Source organism: Lytechinus variegatus, chromosome 3 (assembly GCF_018143015.1).
Source record: "Lytechinus variegatus isolate NC3 chromosome 3, Lvar_3.0, whole genome shotgun sequence".
Lineage (NCBI taxonomy): Eukaryota > Metazoa > Echinodermata > Echinoidea > Temnopleuroida > Toxopneustidae > Lytechinus > Lytechinus variegatus.
The window spans coordinates 9,495,416-9,509,711 of NC_054742.1; the positions used below are offsets into that span (position 1 = coordinate 9,495,416).

General features: G+C 35.0%; 1 protein-coding gene across 3 annotated transcripts in view; it reads left to right on the plus strand.

Annotated features, from left to right (window-relative positions):
• Positions 1 to 10,827, plus strand: part of LOC121410173 (26S proteasome complex subunit SEM1-like) — a 31,725-nt gene extending 20,898 nt beyond the window's left edge. For all 3 annotated transcript variants that reach the window (XR_005969281.1, XR_005969280.1, XM_041602080.1), the window contains 3 exons: positions 2,121 to 2,220; positions 6,050 to 6,146; positions 8,011 to 10,827. Coding sequence is in view for 1 of the 3 variants with exons in the window: in XM_041602080.1 (XP_041458014.1) it covers positions 2,136 to 2,220; positions 6,050 to 6,146; positions 8,011 to 8,074 (246 nt within the window). In the remaining 2 variants the exon portion in view is untranslated. The remainder of the gene's footprint in view (positions 1 to 2,120; positions 2,221 to 6,049; positions 6,147 to 8,010) is intronic.
• Positions 10,828 to 14,296: the final 3,469 nt, after the last annotated feature.

Consider the following 14,296-nt stretch of genomic DNA (forward strand, 5'->3'; position numbering starts at 1 on the left):
TTAAATTAATACCAATGTCAGGTGCATGCAATCTAAGAATTCACAGGAATTTTGATAAGCAATTGGAGGTAAAAATGCTTCGTCCATTTCGTGTCATGTCCGTTACGCTCACAAAGAGTGCAATATCTCAACAACTGTTCAATGAAACAATTTGAAATTTCATGTGTATGTAACTGATACTTCAATGTGTCTGATAAGCTCAGTAACAATTATCAAAAGACTGCTAATTCTACTGTATAAACCTTTGAATTACAAAAATTTGTCTGAACGTCATGTCCGTTACGCTGGAATTGACCTAAGAGTTATGATTGCCTCTGCAATTATCACAATATTTTAGAGAGAAGAGGACTATTGTTGACCGGCAGTAGTGTCATGCACCGCATCATTATCTTCTTCTCCATCCTCGGTTCCTTCACTTATGTCGGAGATCAAAACAAATCATCATCTACTTCCTCCTCTTTTTTCGGAGGTCAAAACAAATTCTGTCATCAGTGTACATGTAACTTGCAGCATTATTTCACATACTGGCCACCCACAAATTTTGATGTATTTCTCTTAAAATTTTCGCTGATCCAATATTCCAACATATTTTTATTTTAGGAACAAAAATCTGAAGTTCTGAACCGATTTATCTGCTTGCTTGAGATTTTGATGAATAAAATACCATTATCATAAATAATTTTGATTAGCGATAATTGATTAAAAGAACTTTAAAAATTCAACATGAAAATACAAAAAATTTTCACTGAAAGAACATTTTATGACATAATTTTTGGCTGAATGGAGACATATTAGTCATTTGAAAGCTGTATTAGGGATGATAGTATGCATATCAATCAGAGTACTTTTGATTGATAAAATGAATAAAACAAAGGTTGTTGAGGGGTGTTGGAAGCAGTATACGTCATATGCAACTCTATGGGATTCCAAGGGGCTGGACCTTAGTGGTCTTATTTTACAGCTAAATATAGCAGGTATAGATATAATACACCTCTATACATCATAAAATTATTTATTGTGATTTATTAGAAATATTAAGGTGAAAAGGTTTAAAAGTGTTGGTTTTCGACATCTGAAATTAACATAAATTTGCATTTAAAATTACATTGGTAAAAATTATTGAATCCCCTTTGAAAGAGAATTTCTTGAGCAATACAAATCTAACTAATTAATAGTATGGGCAAAGAGAAACAAATATGGATGTCTGAATTAAAGAATAATGGGGGTCCTAAAAATTTGAACATTTTTATTCAGAAAATGTGAGCAGTTCACCCTACGTTATAATGTGATTTTTTTAATCTTCATGAAATTTTCTTTCAGAAAAGTTATACTTTTGTATGAATAGGGTGAATGTTTCAAAAGTTATGGCCATTTATATATACCGATAGGTGCGCTGTCATTAGATTTTGGGGGTGTATTGTAACACAAATGGGGCGAATTCAAGACACATGGCCCTATGAAATTGGACAATTCCCAAGGAAAGCAAAGTGGGATCAACCTGATTTTGAATAAGTATACACTCAAATATTATATTTAGCAAAAGAATTGCATTTGTAGTATTTTGTACCTTACTTTACGCTAATGCTGAAATTTCGATGAGTTTTACTGGGCTAGTAATGCATACATGTGGGTTCTTTGACTTGCCCTAAAATATTTTGTTCTTGTGATAATTGACGATCTATTTAGAGGGATCAACTTCAAACCTAAATCATGATGATTTAATCAGATTTTTTGATCCTGAGATCAAATGTCATAAGTCACATAGGTCATTACTTGAAAACATCTTGCCCTCGTGACAAAGAGGATTTAGCTTCAAACTAAGTTCATGTATGCATATAGGAGTGAGACCAAAATTTCAGTCTGAGGTCAAAGTTCACAGAGGTCATATACGTGTACATTGAAATATCTAATGGAATAATCAATTTCAAACTTGCCTCAAGTAAGCACACATGGGTGAGGATTAAGTGATTGGATTTTGTGTGCACAGGGTGAAAGGTTACAGATGGCATTATTTTAAAAGTTAGATAAATATGTTCTTTAATATGACAATGGCAAAGGCAAAAACTTTGACTGCATGTAGTTGAGAATCCAATTTTATTTTTATTTTTACATTCATCTAGGTAACAAAGTCAAAGATGACAGACAAGGGAGACAAAGACAAGAAAGTGGATCTTGGTCTTCTGGAAGAGGATGATGAATTTGAAGAATTTCCTGCAGAAGGTAAGGAGAGCTCAGAATGTTCAGTTCTATAAATTTGTTTGTAAAGGAAAATTGAAGAGAGAAATAGAGATTAAAAGGGGAAGAATTTCTTCCTGATGGTTTGGAGAGCTCTTGGTGTTCAGTTCTATGGTTATTTGAGGAAAGTTTGAGAGATAAAGAGAGATTATTAGGGGAAGTCTATCCTGATGAAATTAAAAAAAAATCAATTGTTCTCGAAAAAAATAGACTGAGAAAAAGAACATTTCAGTGAGTGTTTTGAGCCATTTGTCATAAAAGTGAGAATCTGGCAGAGAATACGTTAATAAGACATGTAATTAAGCTTTTGTAACTCAATGATGCAATATAAAAGGTCATTTTCAAACGTGAGTGACACGACAATCGGAGAGGTTTAAGGGCTCATATCTTTAAACTTAAAGGTTACGAATCAATCATGACTACTATATTATATACAATGTAGGACTGGCATGGGCCACTCGCAGTTTGATTTGAATTCAACAATTCGTTTAGTAGATATGATTAAAAAACGGTGCGTGAGTGACACGACAAATTTTGGACATGGGTTTCTGACCACTAACACATATGGTTGGATTCGTGCCCAAGTAGTTGTCATGGAGTACTGTGAGTACCAGTAAATGGACATAAATAGTGTACCTATCTAACACATATAGTCAAAATCAATCAAACCTTCTCTATGGAAAATGGTACCCTCCTATATACCGTGAGTGACACGACATCCAAAACGTGAGTGACACGACAAGTGCAAAAATACAACATTTATCTCAACATTGAAAGTATTTTTTGCATGATGTTGAAGAGTAAAATACCATTAACCAAAAAACAAGCTTGATTACATAATAACTGCTTTCTTTAAAGTTCAGAATATGTCATCCAGATGTTTTATTCTTGGGTTATAGTCATATTTGCCCATCAACTCACATTCCCTATACCATACCACATTGTCACACTAGGGCTTCTACCACTCACCTCTTTAGAGGAGAGGGGGCACTTGAAGGAGATGTTATGAGGTCTTGGCATTGACATCAACTCAAACATTCTTTTTGTGGCCTGATATCATCCAAAACTTTAACTCTTTCTCCCTATCTGTATATGAAAGTTTATGGGTTTATATAATTCAGCATTCACAACGGATGGAATAATTTTTCCTTGTAAGAAAGGTATTCTCAATAGTCACTCACATCATCTGGCATGGTCTGGTAGCCAATGATGTCATGTATGACTCCTCTTTCTTGAAATATTGGATTACAATATTATCCTCCTTTAATATTTTAGGCATTGTCCAAATAGGACATGGCAGTTTCAATGTCTTTTTTGGTACCAAACCACAATCACGTTGCTGCACACTTCAGATGGACTATCAGCAAATCCTTGAGAAACTTGGGAATTCTACTCAACAAGCATAGGTTTTCTCCTGAACAGTGCTTGTATGTGGACCCTCCCAAGGCAGTACATGTAGGCACTGTACCAAAATTCAGAGCTATGCTTTTAGCTGGAATCTTGTAAGTGCCTTTTCATTGCTGATTATTTGATCATATACCATACCACGGGAATCCAGGGAAAGCCACAAGGTGAAAGACGCAGTCAGTACCTGATTCTTGCAGTCTGCTACTATTACAACTACAAGTCATTAGCCTTTCCTTTTCTAAGCCCTTGGATGTCACACTAAAATCCAATTCAGCATCCCAACCAGGCTCCCTTTATACCTCAATAGCTTTTTCCCCTCGAGGTCCAGCTCTGATCTTATCAGGGTACCCCCCCCCCAAAAAATTGATCTACTGGTACATGGCAACCCATCAAAGTTGCTCAAATCAAAATGCGGTCTCAGTTGGGACTTGCTGGGACCTACATGAACATGCATCATTTTGTTGTAATGAATATTTGTAAATGCAAATCTGCTCTGAACACACATCGGCCTGCTTACGGTAGTTTGCTGTTCAGACCCTACATGTAGTGAATCACTAGCGGTATGATTGGTGGCCGAACAAATAATGATTTTTAACTTGGCATGTAGCTGCTTCAAGCAATATCCAAAATGTTCTATCAAATCTCAGGAAATTCTCACCTGAAATGTTTATGTTATCTTGCAAATTTGTTTATTTCATGTCCTGGAATACAAGCTTTATGGCAAATGAAAAGGTTGATTTAATCAATCAGAAGGAAAAGAAAAAAGTTTTCTTTTCCAAATTTGAAAAAATGTTTGGTGTTCATGGTGATCTCTTATATCTCATGTACACTACTTTACCACTAAAATTTCTGCAAATTTTAAAAAAGGATCCCTGACTTTTCTAGCTATGAGTATAACAAAGAAATAACATTGCTCAAAAGAAAGGTGAACTTTCTGCTCATTTCTGTAAATGGAGACAGAGAATGTTCGAGTAATACCTAGGTATGACTTGAACCATCACCATCACCAACCCTTTATGCATTGTATGTCTATTGCTAAAGTATAGTGGTTTTTCTCTTGATACATTCATAATTTTGTGTTGATTGATTATGTTGTTATATTCATAATCACAGTACATTCACCAAAATATGAATTAGGATCCGAGTCTTCACACCAATGGAAAATTGTCAGGATTTTTTAAACCAAGGCAACCACGGAGAGGAGAGAAAATAGATGAACTCATTGTCAAATTCACTATTTCCATAAAAAGGAGTGAAATTAGGAAGATGGAGGAAATTATTAGCCTAAAATAGGCCTAAATGATGTCAGGAACAACATTCGGACTGTATCCCTGGTAAAACGCTTCAAAAATTACTGGATGTCCTTTTTTATCCACAATATAATACTGTGAGTGACACGACATTTCGTGAGTGACACGACATTGTGAGTGACACCACACAACTTTAACAGTTAAATTTAGCTTTACCTTAACACATTGGACCAAGTTACTTTATATACAATAAGGTACAGATAAACTGTATTTGCTCCAGTACTGGGATAAATTAATTTTAAGAATACACAGCTCTAGAAAACTTTTTGCATTTAAAACGTGAGTGACACGACAACCAGTTTTGAAAACTTTGAAACCCAATTTTTTTCAGAAAAACACTTCACAGAATTTTTTTTTTGCTATTTAGGAGTTAGATACAATTCACAGCTTGTATCTTGCCAACAAATGTACATCTAATAAAAATTTTATATTGTGATAGGCAATATGTGAATTTTAATGCAAAAATCAACATTTTGTAACATTAAATTTTCCTTTCATAAAATTCACTGTATCTCAAGACATAATTAATAATTTTATGTAAATGAAATGGGAAAATATACTTTAAGTTGTCTAGTTTCAAAAAACATTGAAGCCTAATGATTTCTAGCAAGTTTTAATTTTCACCCCCATGTCCACTTTTGTTTGAAAATGACCAAAAGCTATCATTGTTGTCTTCATTCTATTTCTATAATTCAATATTTGCACTGACATTGCATGTATGATGTTTGCAAGGATCATGGACTATTTTATTGTCCATCAAAGGGAACGTTGTTTCACATGTGACATCACACATCTTTGTCGCATTGATAATGGGAGAATATCCATAGCATTAGTGGATCGCTATATTGAAATGCTCATACATGTAACTTTCTCATTACTTGTCTAAAGCTTCAAACTGTCTTTGATTTGATTTGATTTTTCTGTTCCACATAAGCCCACTTGCAAAGATTTCATTCCCCTTTAATTATTGATAAGATATGTCTAATATACATGTAGACTGTAAGAAAAACAACAGTGTTAATGTAATGAAGTCACACGGGTATAATTTTAAAGTGATGGGTGCTTGTTATTTCTTACATTATTTTTCTTTCATCTAGAATGGAAACGTGACGAAGAAGATCAATCAGATAACAATGTATGGGAAGACAACTGGGATGATGACAATGTAGAAGACGACTTCTCTAAGCAACTTAGGTAAAACTCTGTTCCCTCAAACAAAGAGCACTATCATTTTACAAATTGGAGGTGTGTAACAGACTGACAGAAATGTGTTTAATAAAATTCAAAGTGTGTGTAAATGGTACCATCTATGCAGGTGTGTATGTAAGTAGTGGAGTTAGAGATGTGGGGAGCAGCTGAAATGTTGTATAATAGGATGGATTTAAATATTCATGATGCAAGAAGAAAGTCATGAAATGACTAGAGAATGTTATATTACCATAAGTCATGGTGTTTTTAATACAATTGATGGGAATGAAAATTCAGTGTTTCACTTAACCGCGGGACGCGGTTACGCAACATTTGTAAGTGCATGTTAGACCTGAAATTGCTCAAAAATGTGATTCTGTGTACAAAGTCAATGCAAATTGTGTTTTTCAACCAAAAATAATAGATGTATGATTATTTTTACTTTTGTTAGTTTAAGTGGATTTATTTTATGCTATTTATGATCGCAGAAGGGTCCCTGACAAAGTTCATTGGAAAAAACAAAGAAAAAACAATAAAATACATAAGAAATTAATTATATTTTTGCAATTTTTTGTAGATATTTGTTAGAAATGTAATAATTGATACTCCAACCAAAAATTAGCTTTCTACTAGCTATATAAATTGAGTTAAAGGCAAAAACATACTCAAAAATAAAAATTTAGGGCAAATTTCATATGCCTATTTGCATAATTAATTAAAAATATAAGGATTTAATTTTTTTAAAATTTTACCATAGAGTCTTGTAGTTTACATTCGGCTCTACGCGCGTGCAAATTTTCGCGGCGATCGTGCAATCAGCGGCCGAGATCTGAGGGGGGTCAAATTGACCCCCCCTGGTCTGAAATAGCCCAGTTAACCCTAATTCTCTCAACAATTTTCGCAATATATCCGCTGCGCAAATTTTTTTGACCTCGCCGCTCATTGTCTTTTTACTTCCAAGTCTCGCGCAAATTTTGAGACAACATTACGCAACATTATGTAAGTGCATGTCAGACCCAAAATTGCTAATAAACGTGATTTCATGTACAAATCCAATGCAAATTGTGTATTTAGCCAAAATTCATAAATGTATCATTTCTACTTTTACTGATTAAACTTAATTAATTTTGCATTGTTTATGATCAGAATGGAGTCTCAAACGATTTCCATTGAAAAAACAAAAAACAAAAAGTAAAAAAGAGAGAAATACATAAGAAATTTAAAACACAATAAAATACATAAGAAATCGGTCTTGGTACCAGAATTTTTTTCATTCACAATTGTTAGGAAATAGGAATGCTATGAAGAATATTTTCACCAAAAAATAGCATTCTAGGAGCTTTATTTAGTGAATCAGAGCAAAAAGTATGATTTCATGAATAAGTTGGCATAATTAATTCATATAAAATAAAAATATATAAATTCAGTGAAATTGACCAAATCAACTGCGTAGATTACATCTTTCTCTACCATCATGCAAATTTTTGTTGTGATCGCGCAATCCGCGGCCGAGATCACAAGGGGGGCCATAATGCCCCCGGGAATGATGAGAATCAAAATACTTGGGAGATTTAGGGTTAAGATAGGGTTAAAGCAGAACAACACAAGGTACATCAGCAAAATGTCTGTCATATGATCAGGCATCATATTTTTTATTCATGGGGGATGCACAGATATGAGTGGAAATTTCTATCAATATGGAAATACAATTTTTGGGGGTCAATCTTTAGTATAGATCTGTTCAATTTCTGCACTAAAGTGTACAATGAGGTAGCATAGTTCATTCCAAGACTGAAATATGCAAGAAAGAATTCAGGCTCCTTATTTCTTTTTTTTCTTTCCTGCTTTTTTTCTCCCATTTCTCTTACAGAACTGAACTTGAGAAACATGGTCACAAAGTCAGCAACCAAGAGCAAGAGCCAATGAGATCATAGCATTTGTAAAAATCATCCTCTGTATATTTTGTATCATAATCTTTGTTAAAGATTAAATCGTAGCAGATTTCATTCCATTTGGGGCACGAAAAGGATTGTAATCATATTTGTTCCCATCATAAGTTATTTTCATGTAACTTAATGCTCTCAATTACCACCATTGCAGCAACTGTAACTAGTCTCATAATCAAGATTTATACTGACTGCATTGTGCTAATGTATGGTAGAACTGGGGTTAGTTTCAGAAAGAGTTGCAAGAAAAGGTAACTCCAGAAATCAAACAAAACTTGAATTTTAACCAATCAGAAGCGTGTGTTTGGATTTGTAGTTGCGTTTCACACAACTCTTTGTATTCTTGGCCCTTGGACTAGAAACTTTTACTTAGTTAGTTTTGGTAGACAATGGTTTAGAGGTGCAAGGGGTATGATATATGATTTGTTGCATAAATCTATGAAGTGATGCGAATATGTGAGCACATGCGAATCGATTTAAAATAATCAGAAGTATAACTTTCAGACTTCTAAAGTTGTAATTTATTGCAAAGTTATGCAACAATCATCAAATACAAGTAAAAGTTTTTACATGTACAGTGTAATTCATAAATAAAGATACATGTAAGTGATAGTGATTTTTGTCTTGCCTGCATAGCACAGCTAGACAATAGCCGCTACTTTTCTGGCGGCTGTGGCATCAACATCAAATCTTACCGAAGGTTAAGTTGTTAAAATGACATAACTTAGAAAGTATATGGACCTAGTTCATGAACTTGGACATAAGGTTAATCAAGTATTACTGAACATCCTGCCTGAGTTTCAGATAACATGACCAAGAAAGGTCATTTAGGGTCAATGAACTTAGACGATGTTGGGGGAATCAAAATCTTAACCTAAGGTTAAGGTTTTGAAATTTTATTATAACCTAGAAAGTATATGAACCTAGTTTATGAAACTTAAACATAAGGGTTATGAATTGCAGTATTAGAGCCTATCCCTAGAAAGGACAGACATCTGACGAATATTCCATAGGCTCCTGTACAAGATTTGTCGTTGAACATGAGACCTTAATTCTACAGTCTAGGGCGCATGCGCAAATAACAAATGAGTGAAATATCCAATGCGTATAACAATGAAAGCAATGCAATGCACAGCATAGAGCACAAATATGCTCAATGACATCATAATAAACTATATGTAAGTCACATGTCAACATCCAAATTTGCTCCTATGATGTGATGATACCATAATGTGATAAGTGATATGACTTGTTAAATCAAATTTCTCCCTCTTTTTTTTGGGGGGGGGGGGTGTAGATGATAATTTTTTGGGATGGCTATATTTCATAAAATACCAGAAATATTCCTCTTGTTAGGGCCAATATACAACTCATCTGCGATTCGTAGTATATTTGCCCAAACGCTCAGTTCACATGACCAAGGTCAAAGGTCATTTAGCTTAGGGTCAATGAACCTTGGCCAATTTGTGGGTATTTATTGAAATTCCAATGTAACTTTGAAGGTTTATGGATCTACTTCATAAAACTTGGACATAAGAGTAATCAAGTATCGCTGAACATCCTGTACAAGTTTGAGGTCACGTGTCAAAGGTCATTTAGGGCCAGTGTACTTTGAGTTGGGGTTATTTGTTGAAATTGCAATATAACTTATAAGTTTATGGATCTAGTTCATAAAACTTGTACATAAGAGTAATGAAGTATCATTGAACATCCTGTATGAGTTTCAGGTCACATGATCAAGGTCAAATGTCATGTAGGGTCAATGAATATAGTATTATATCATTAGATTTTTTATACTTATTTTAAAGTAGATTTCAAAGTTGCACTGCTGCTTTATATAATTGCATAATGCAGGTGAGACTGCCAGAGGCACTCAACTTGTTAATGTCTTTATCTGTTGCATGTTTAAATTCTGAAATTACACTAAGCTACACTATAGTCTACCCTCTATATTGAGCCCTTGTAGTCCCATCAAACCTCAATCACATTTGCTCTATGGTGTCCGTATGGCAAGTCAAAAACAGCTGTTTTATTCATTTTTATTCAAACCACCTATATGTTGCTGGTAAAAAGACTTAAATCACCTGTTTTTTACTTGCTGTTTGGCCGCCATAGATCAAAGTATATGTATGTGACTGAGGTATAAGCAGGGAATTAGTGTTGACCTACATGTATTTATATAACATTGATTCATTTGAGTGGATTTGAGGGAGATACATGTACCACTTATTGTCCTCAAAGTAGTCCCATATTTTCCAAGCCTATATAAGGGCAATTGGGTTTACACTGAGGGAAATATATGTTTGCTTACTGTGCTATCTCCTGAAAATTAACACCAATCGTTATTCTTGTTATAACCCACAGCTGTATAATCTGTAATTGAAGCTATTATTTGTAGCAATTGATGTTCATGTTTGCCTGTCAGTTACTTCTGATTTGGTATTCATGAACTTGATGAAGTTATCTTGAATAATTTATTATTACGTATATATTGTTCTAGTACAGGGGCGGTATTCTGAATATCGTGTTCAATTTGGTGTCAACTTTCATGTTATCTCTCTGATTTAACATGCTGTTAACATACCCCAATCGGTAGTCTGAAAACTATTATATGCGTGCTATTTTATTTCATATTATCTCCAGCCCCTCCTATTCTGCATTGATTTAATTCAGTCATATGCGCTGTTAAAGTGATTGGTTAACATTGGTTTGACTTTTATAAAATCTGAGCTAGAAGGTCACACTTGTCACCTGTGTCTGTGATCTGTTACAAAAATGATGCCCAGAAAAAATTGCGTTCGAAAATAATTATTGAGTGCTTCAAAAATTGAAGTATGAAATGACAGGAAACACCATCTTAATTTCATCCATACACTTATGTGTATTATTTAGGCGTCTATAAGACGCCTATTTACAAAATCGGGGTTTCAGTAGTTTTAACTCTTCATTCCCAATAATGGTTGTTTTCAGGGTTTATTAGTTCTAATACATGCACTTGTACACATGTTTCATCTTGGTTCGAAAATTTTTTAAATCGGCTGCTCACAAAGTTAAACAATACCTTTAAAAGAAAGATCACAGAAGCTAGCAGTATACATGCTGTGATATCCTAGTTACTGCTGGGCAGTTGCAGCCAGCATTGTGATATCTATTTTGCAAGCGCATAGTATGCAGCTAAATAAAAGAATAGATATAGAGGGATTTGATTGTGAAAGACTTTACCTGACATCATGTGTATGATATAAAATGGGTATTGTCACTGCAGTAGGAGATATACATTGGCAGAAAGGCGTACAAGTATAGCATAAATGTAGTCCCTATCAGAACACAAAAAATATACCAATCAATGAAAGTTCACATCTGTTAAAAAGGTCTTCCCTGACTTCTTCTCATGGCAATGTCAAGTTTTCATGTAAACTGAACAAGATTTTGCCTAATGCCATTTTTCAGAATTCCTTAACAGCATATGGGGATTGGGCTAATTGTGTTAGCCAACACCATTTTCATGCTAACACAGTTTTTCAGAATGCCGCCCTAGATGTGCTCCCATGAAAGTCATTAAGTACACTTAACACATATTCAAGAGTTACGCTTGGGTTTGATCAGGAGGGATTATGGATATTATGGGCTGATAGTTTAGTACAGAGGTGCAATAGGAATGTGACACATTTTGCAGAGGAGGGATGTTTGAATATTATGGTCCCAAGTTATACAGCTGAACTCTGGCTGGGCCATTGTGACGCAAAAAAAGTTGAGAAAGCTGTTCAGCTACCGTAATCTATTTTTTATCAACTTTTATGGTATCTTGTTTTGTGATCCTCTTTAAGCTTCAAGGGGGTTCGAAATATTGCTAATGATATATGTATATCACACCTTTAATAGTATTGGCAGATTAATGTTTTTGATAAAATGAACATGGGGTAAAAAATACATTTTATTGGACATTGTATTGATTTTTCATATACTTGATTCCATAACTTTAATGAGAGGAAAATGTTGAAGAAAATCTCAGTATGAAATTGATCTTGTACTTCTAAAAAACAAAAATGTGTTCCTATTATCACATTTGAAAAACCATATATCATATTTTAACCAAGTAATGATTATTTTTCAAGATAAATTTTGAAGGGAAAAAGGATTTGTCACCCAATATTGCTGTCAGTAATTATTTGACTTACCAGCACATCACAAATGTGCAAATGTTATAAACAACTAAATAGTTAACTTCAATAAAATTATTCCATGTATCATAGCACATACATTTGTATCAGAAAGTCTTTATTAATTGGAGCCAAGTTAATTTGTAAGTCCATTAAAGCCCTAGACCTAATGTGACAAAGAAGTTTGATTCTATAGTGGCATATCAACATTTTCATCCTACAAGTCAGATCTGACAACTTTCCTTGATTTTGATTGGCTGAGAAGCACTGTCACTATGGCAACTGCCAGATAAAATGGGAGCGTTTCATCAACATTTTCGTCCGACAAGTTGTAAGATCTGACAACTTTTCTTGATGTTTATTGGCTAAGAAGCAGTTTTACCATGGTAACTGTTGGATAAATGGGACTTGTCGGATAAAACGTCTGACAAGGCCTTTCACGAAACGCTCCCCTGGATTCTATTTCTATAATTTTCTTAAACAATATAAACAGTAGTTTATTCTGTTACTTAGGAGGGTAGATATAAAGAGTGTTTCACTCATAACTTGACTCTTCCCATAGAGGTTCATTTGAAAAAGAAGGATGACATTTTCTTGAGACTGGACCAAACGAAAATTTATATTATAGTTGTCTCGCTCACCAGAGGTGAAGGCTAGAATTACGGATCCAAATGTCGTCCATCCGTCACAAACCTAATGACACATAACTCCACAGCAGTAAGTCGCTTTTCAACCTAACTTTGATGGTAGATGGACTTGGGGGACCTGCATGTTATGCTGCAGTCGGAGGTCACATGGTAAGGTCAAAGGTAATATTCAGGTCAACTTTAGTAAGACTCTCTTATGACACCTAACTCCGCAACCGTAAGTCGCTTTTCAACCAAACTTTGATGGTAGATTGACTTGGGGGACCTGCATGTTATGCTGCAGTCGGAGGTCACATGGTAAGGTCAAAGGTAATATTCAGGTCAATGTTAAAGTTTACATGCATGCAAGACTCTTATGACACCTAACTCCGCAACCGTGAGTCACTTTTTAACCAAACTTGGATGGTAGATCGACTTGGGGGACCTGCTTGTGATGCTGCAGTCGGAAGTCACATGGTAAGGTCAAAGGTCATTTTCAGGTCAACATTAAAGTTTACGGCAAGGCTCTTATGACTAGTGTTATTCCATCCCAGTCATTTCACAATGAAGTTTCGACACAATTATGTTGCGTGCCCTCGCAAATCACGATATTTCTGGTTATATTCATAAGTGGGCGATAAAAATCGCTTTTGCCTTTAACTAAAGAGGTTTAACCAATGTGGTATTAGGAAATCAGATAATTAGACCAACTGCCAGTAGACCAATTAGACCTAATATCATTAAATGAAATGGACATTGATTGGTTATTAGACCAAAGTGATATTAGGACTAATGGCAGGGATAGACCAAATGGTCATGAGCAGTAGCGTATCTAGGATTTTCCACAGGGGGGGAGGGCAAAACCGCCCGCCGAAAAATTGACAAGCAAAAAAAAAAGGTCTTCAAGCTCGTCGGGGGGGGGGGGGGCAAAAAAGGTATTCAAGCTCGTCTGGGAGGGGGGTGCAGGGATACGTCCTTTGCATGGGTTGTGACTCTTCAGGGGGGCAGACGCCCCCCCCCCCCGTAGGTATGCTAGTGGTCATGAGGAAGGGTCGACCATACAAAAAGACAAACTGATGATTGGACGAACTGGTAATAGACGAATTGGAGAAAAAAAACTAATTTCACGAAGTGACAAACAATTAACCCATTTGGCCAGTAGATGAATTTGCAATTAGACCCAGTCAGTCTGCAACTCCCTGAGCAAATGAGCAAGATTTATCAAGTCCTCTCGTGGCTGAATTCATATCCCTGCAAAATCTCGTAAATTATGAGACTTTCTTTCGTAAAGAATTTAACCATTTTCTCCTTGAGTAAAATTGATTATTTTTATACCATAGGAAAGAGCAAACATTACCCTTTATATTATATATCAGGCCTGAAAAGATGCCTCAAACAGAATTTGCTTCCTCTTTGTTTACTCA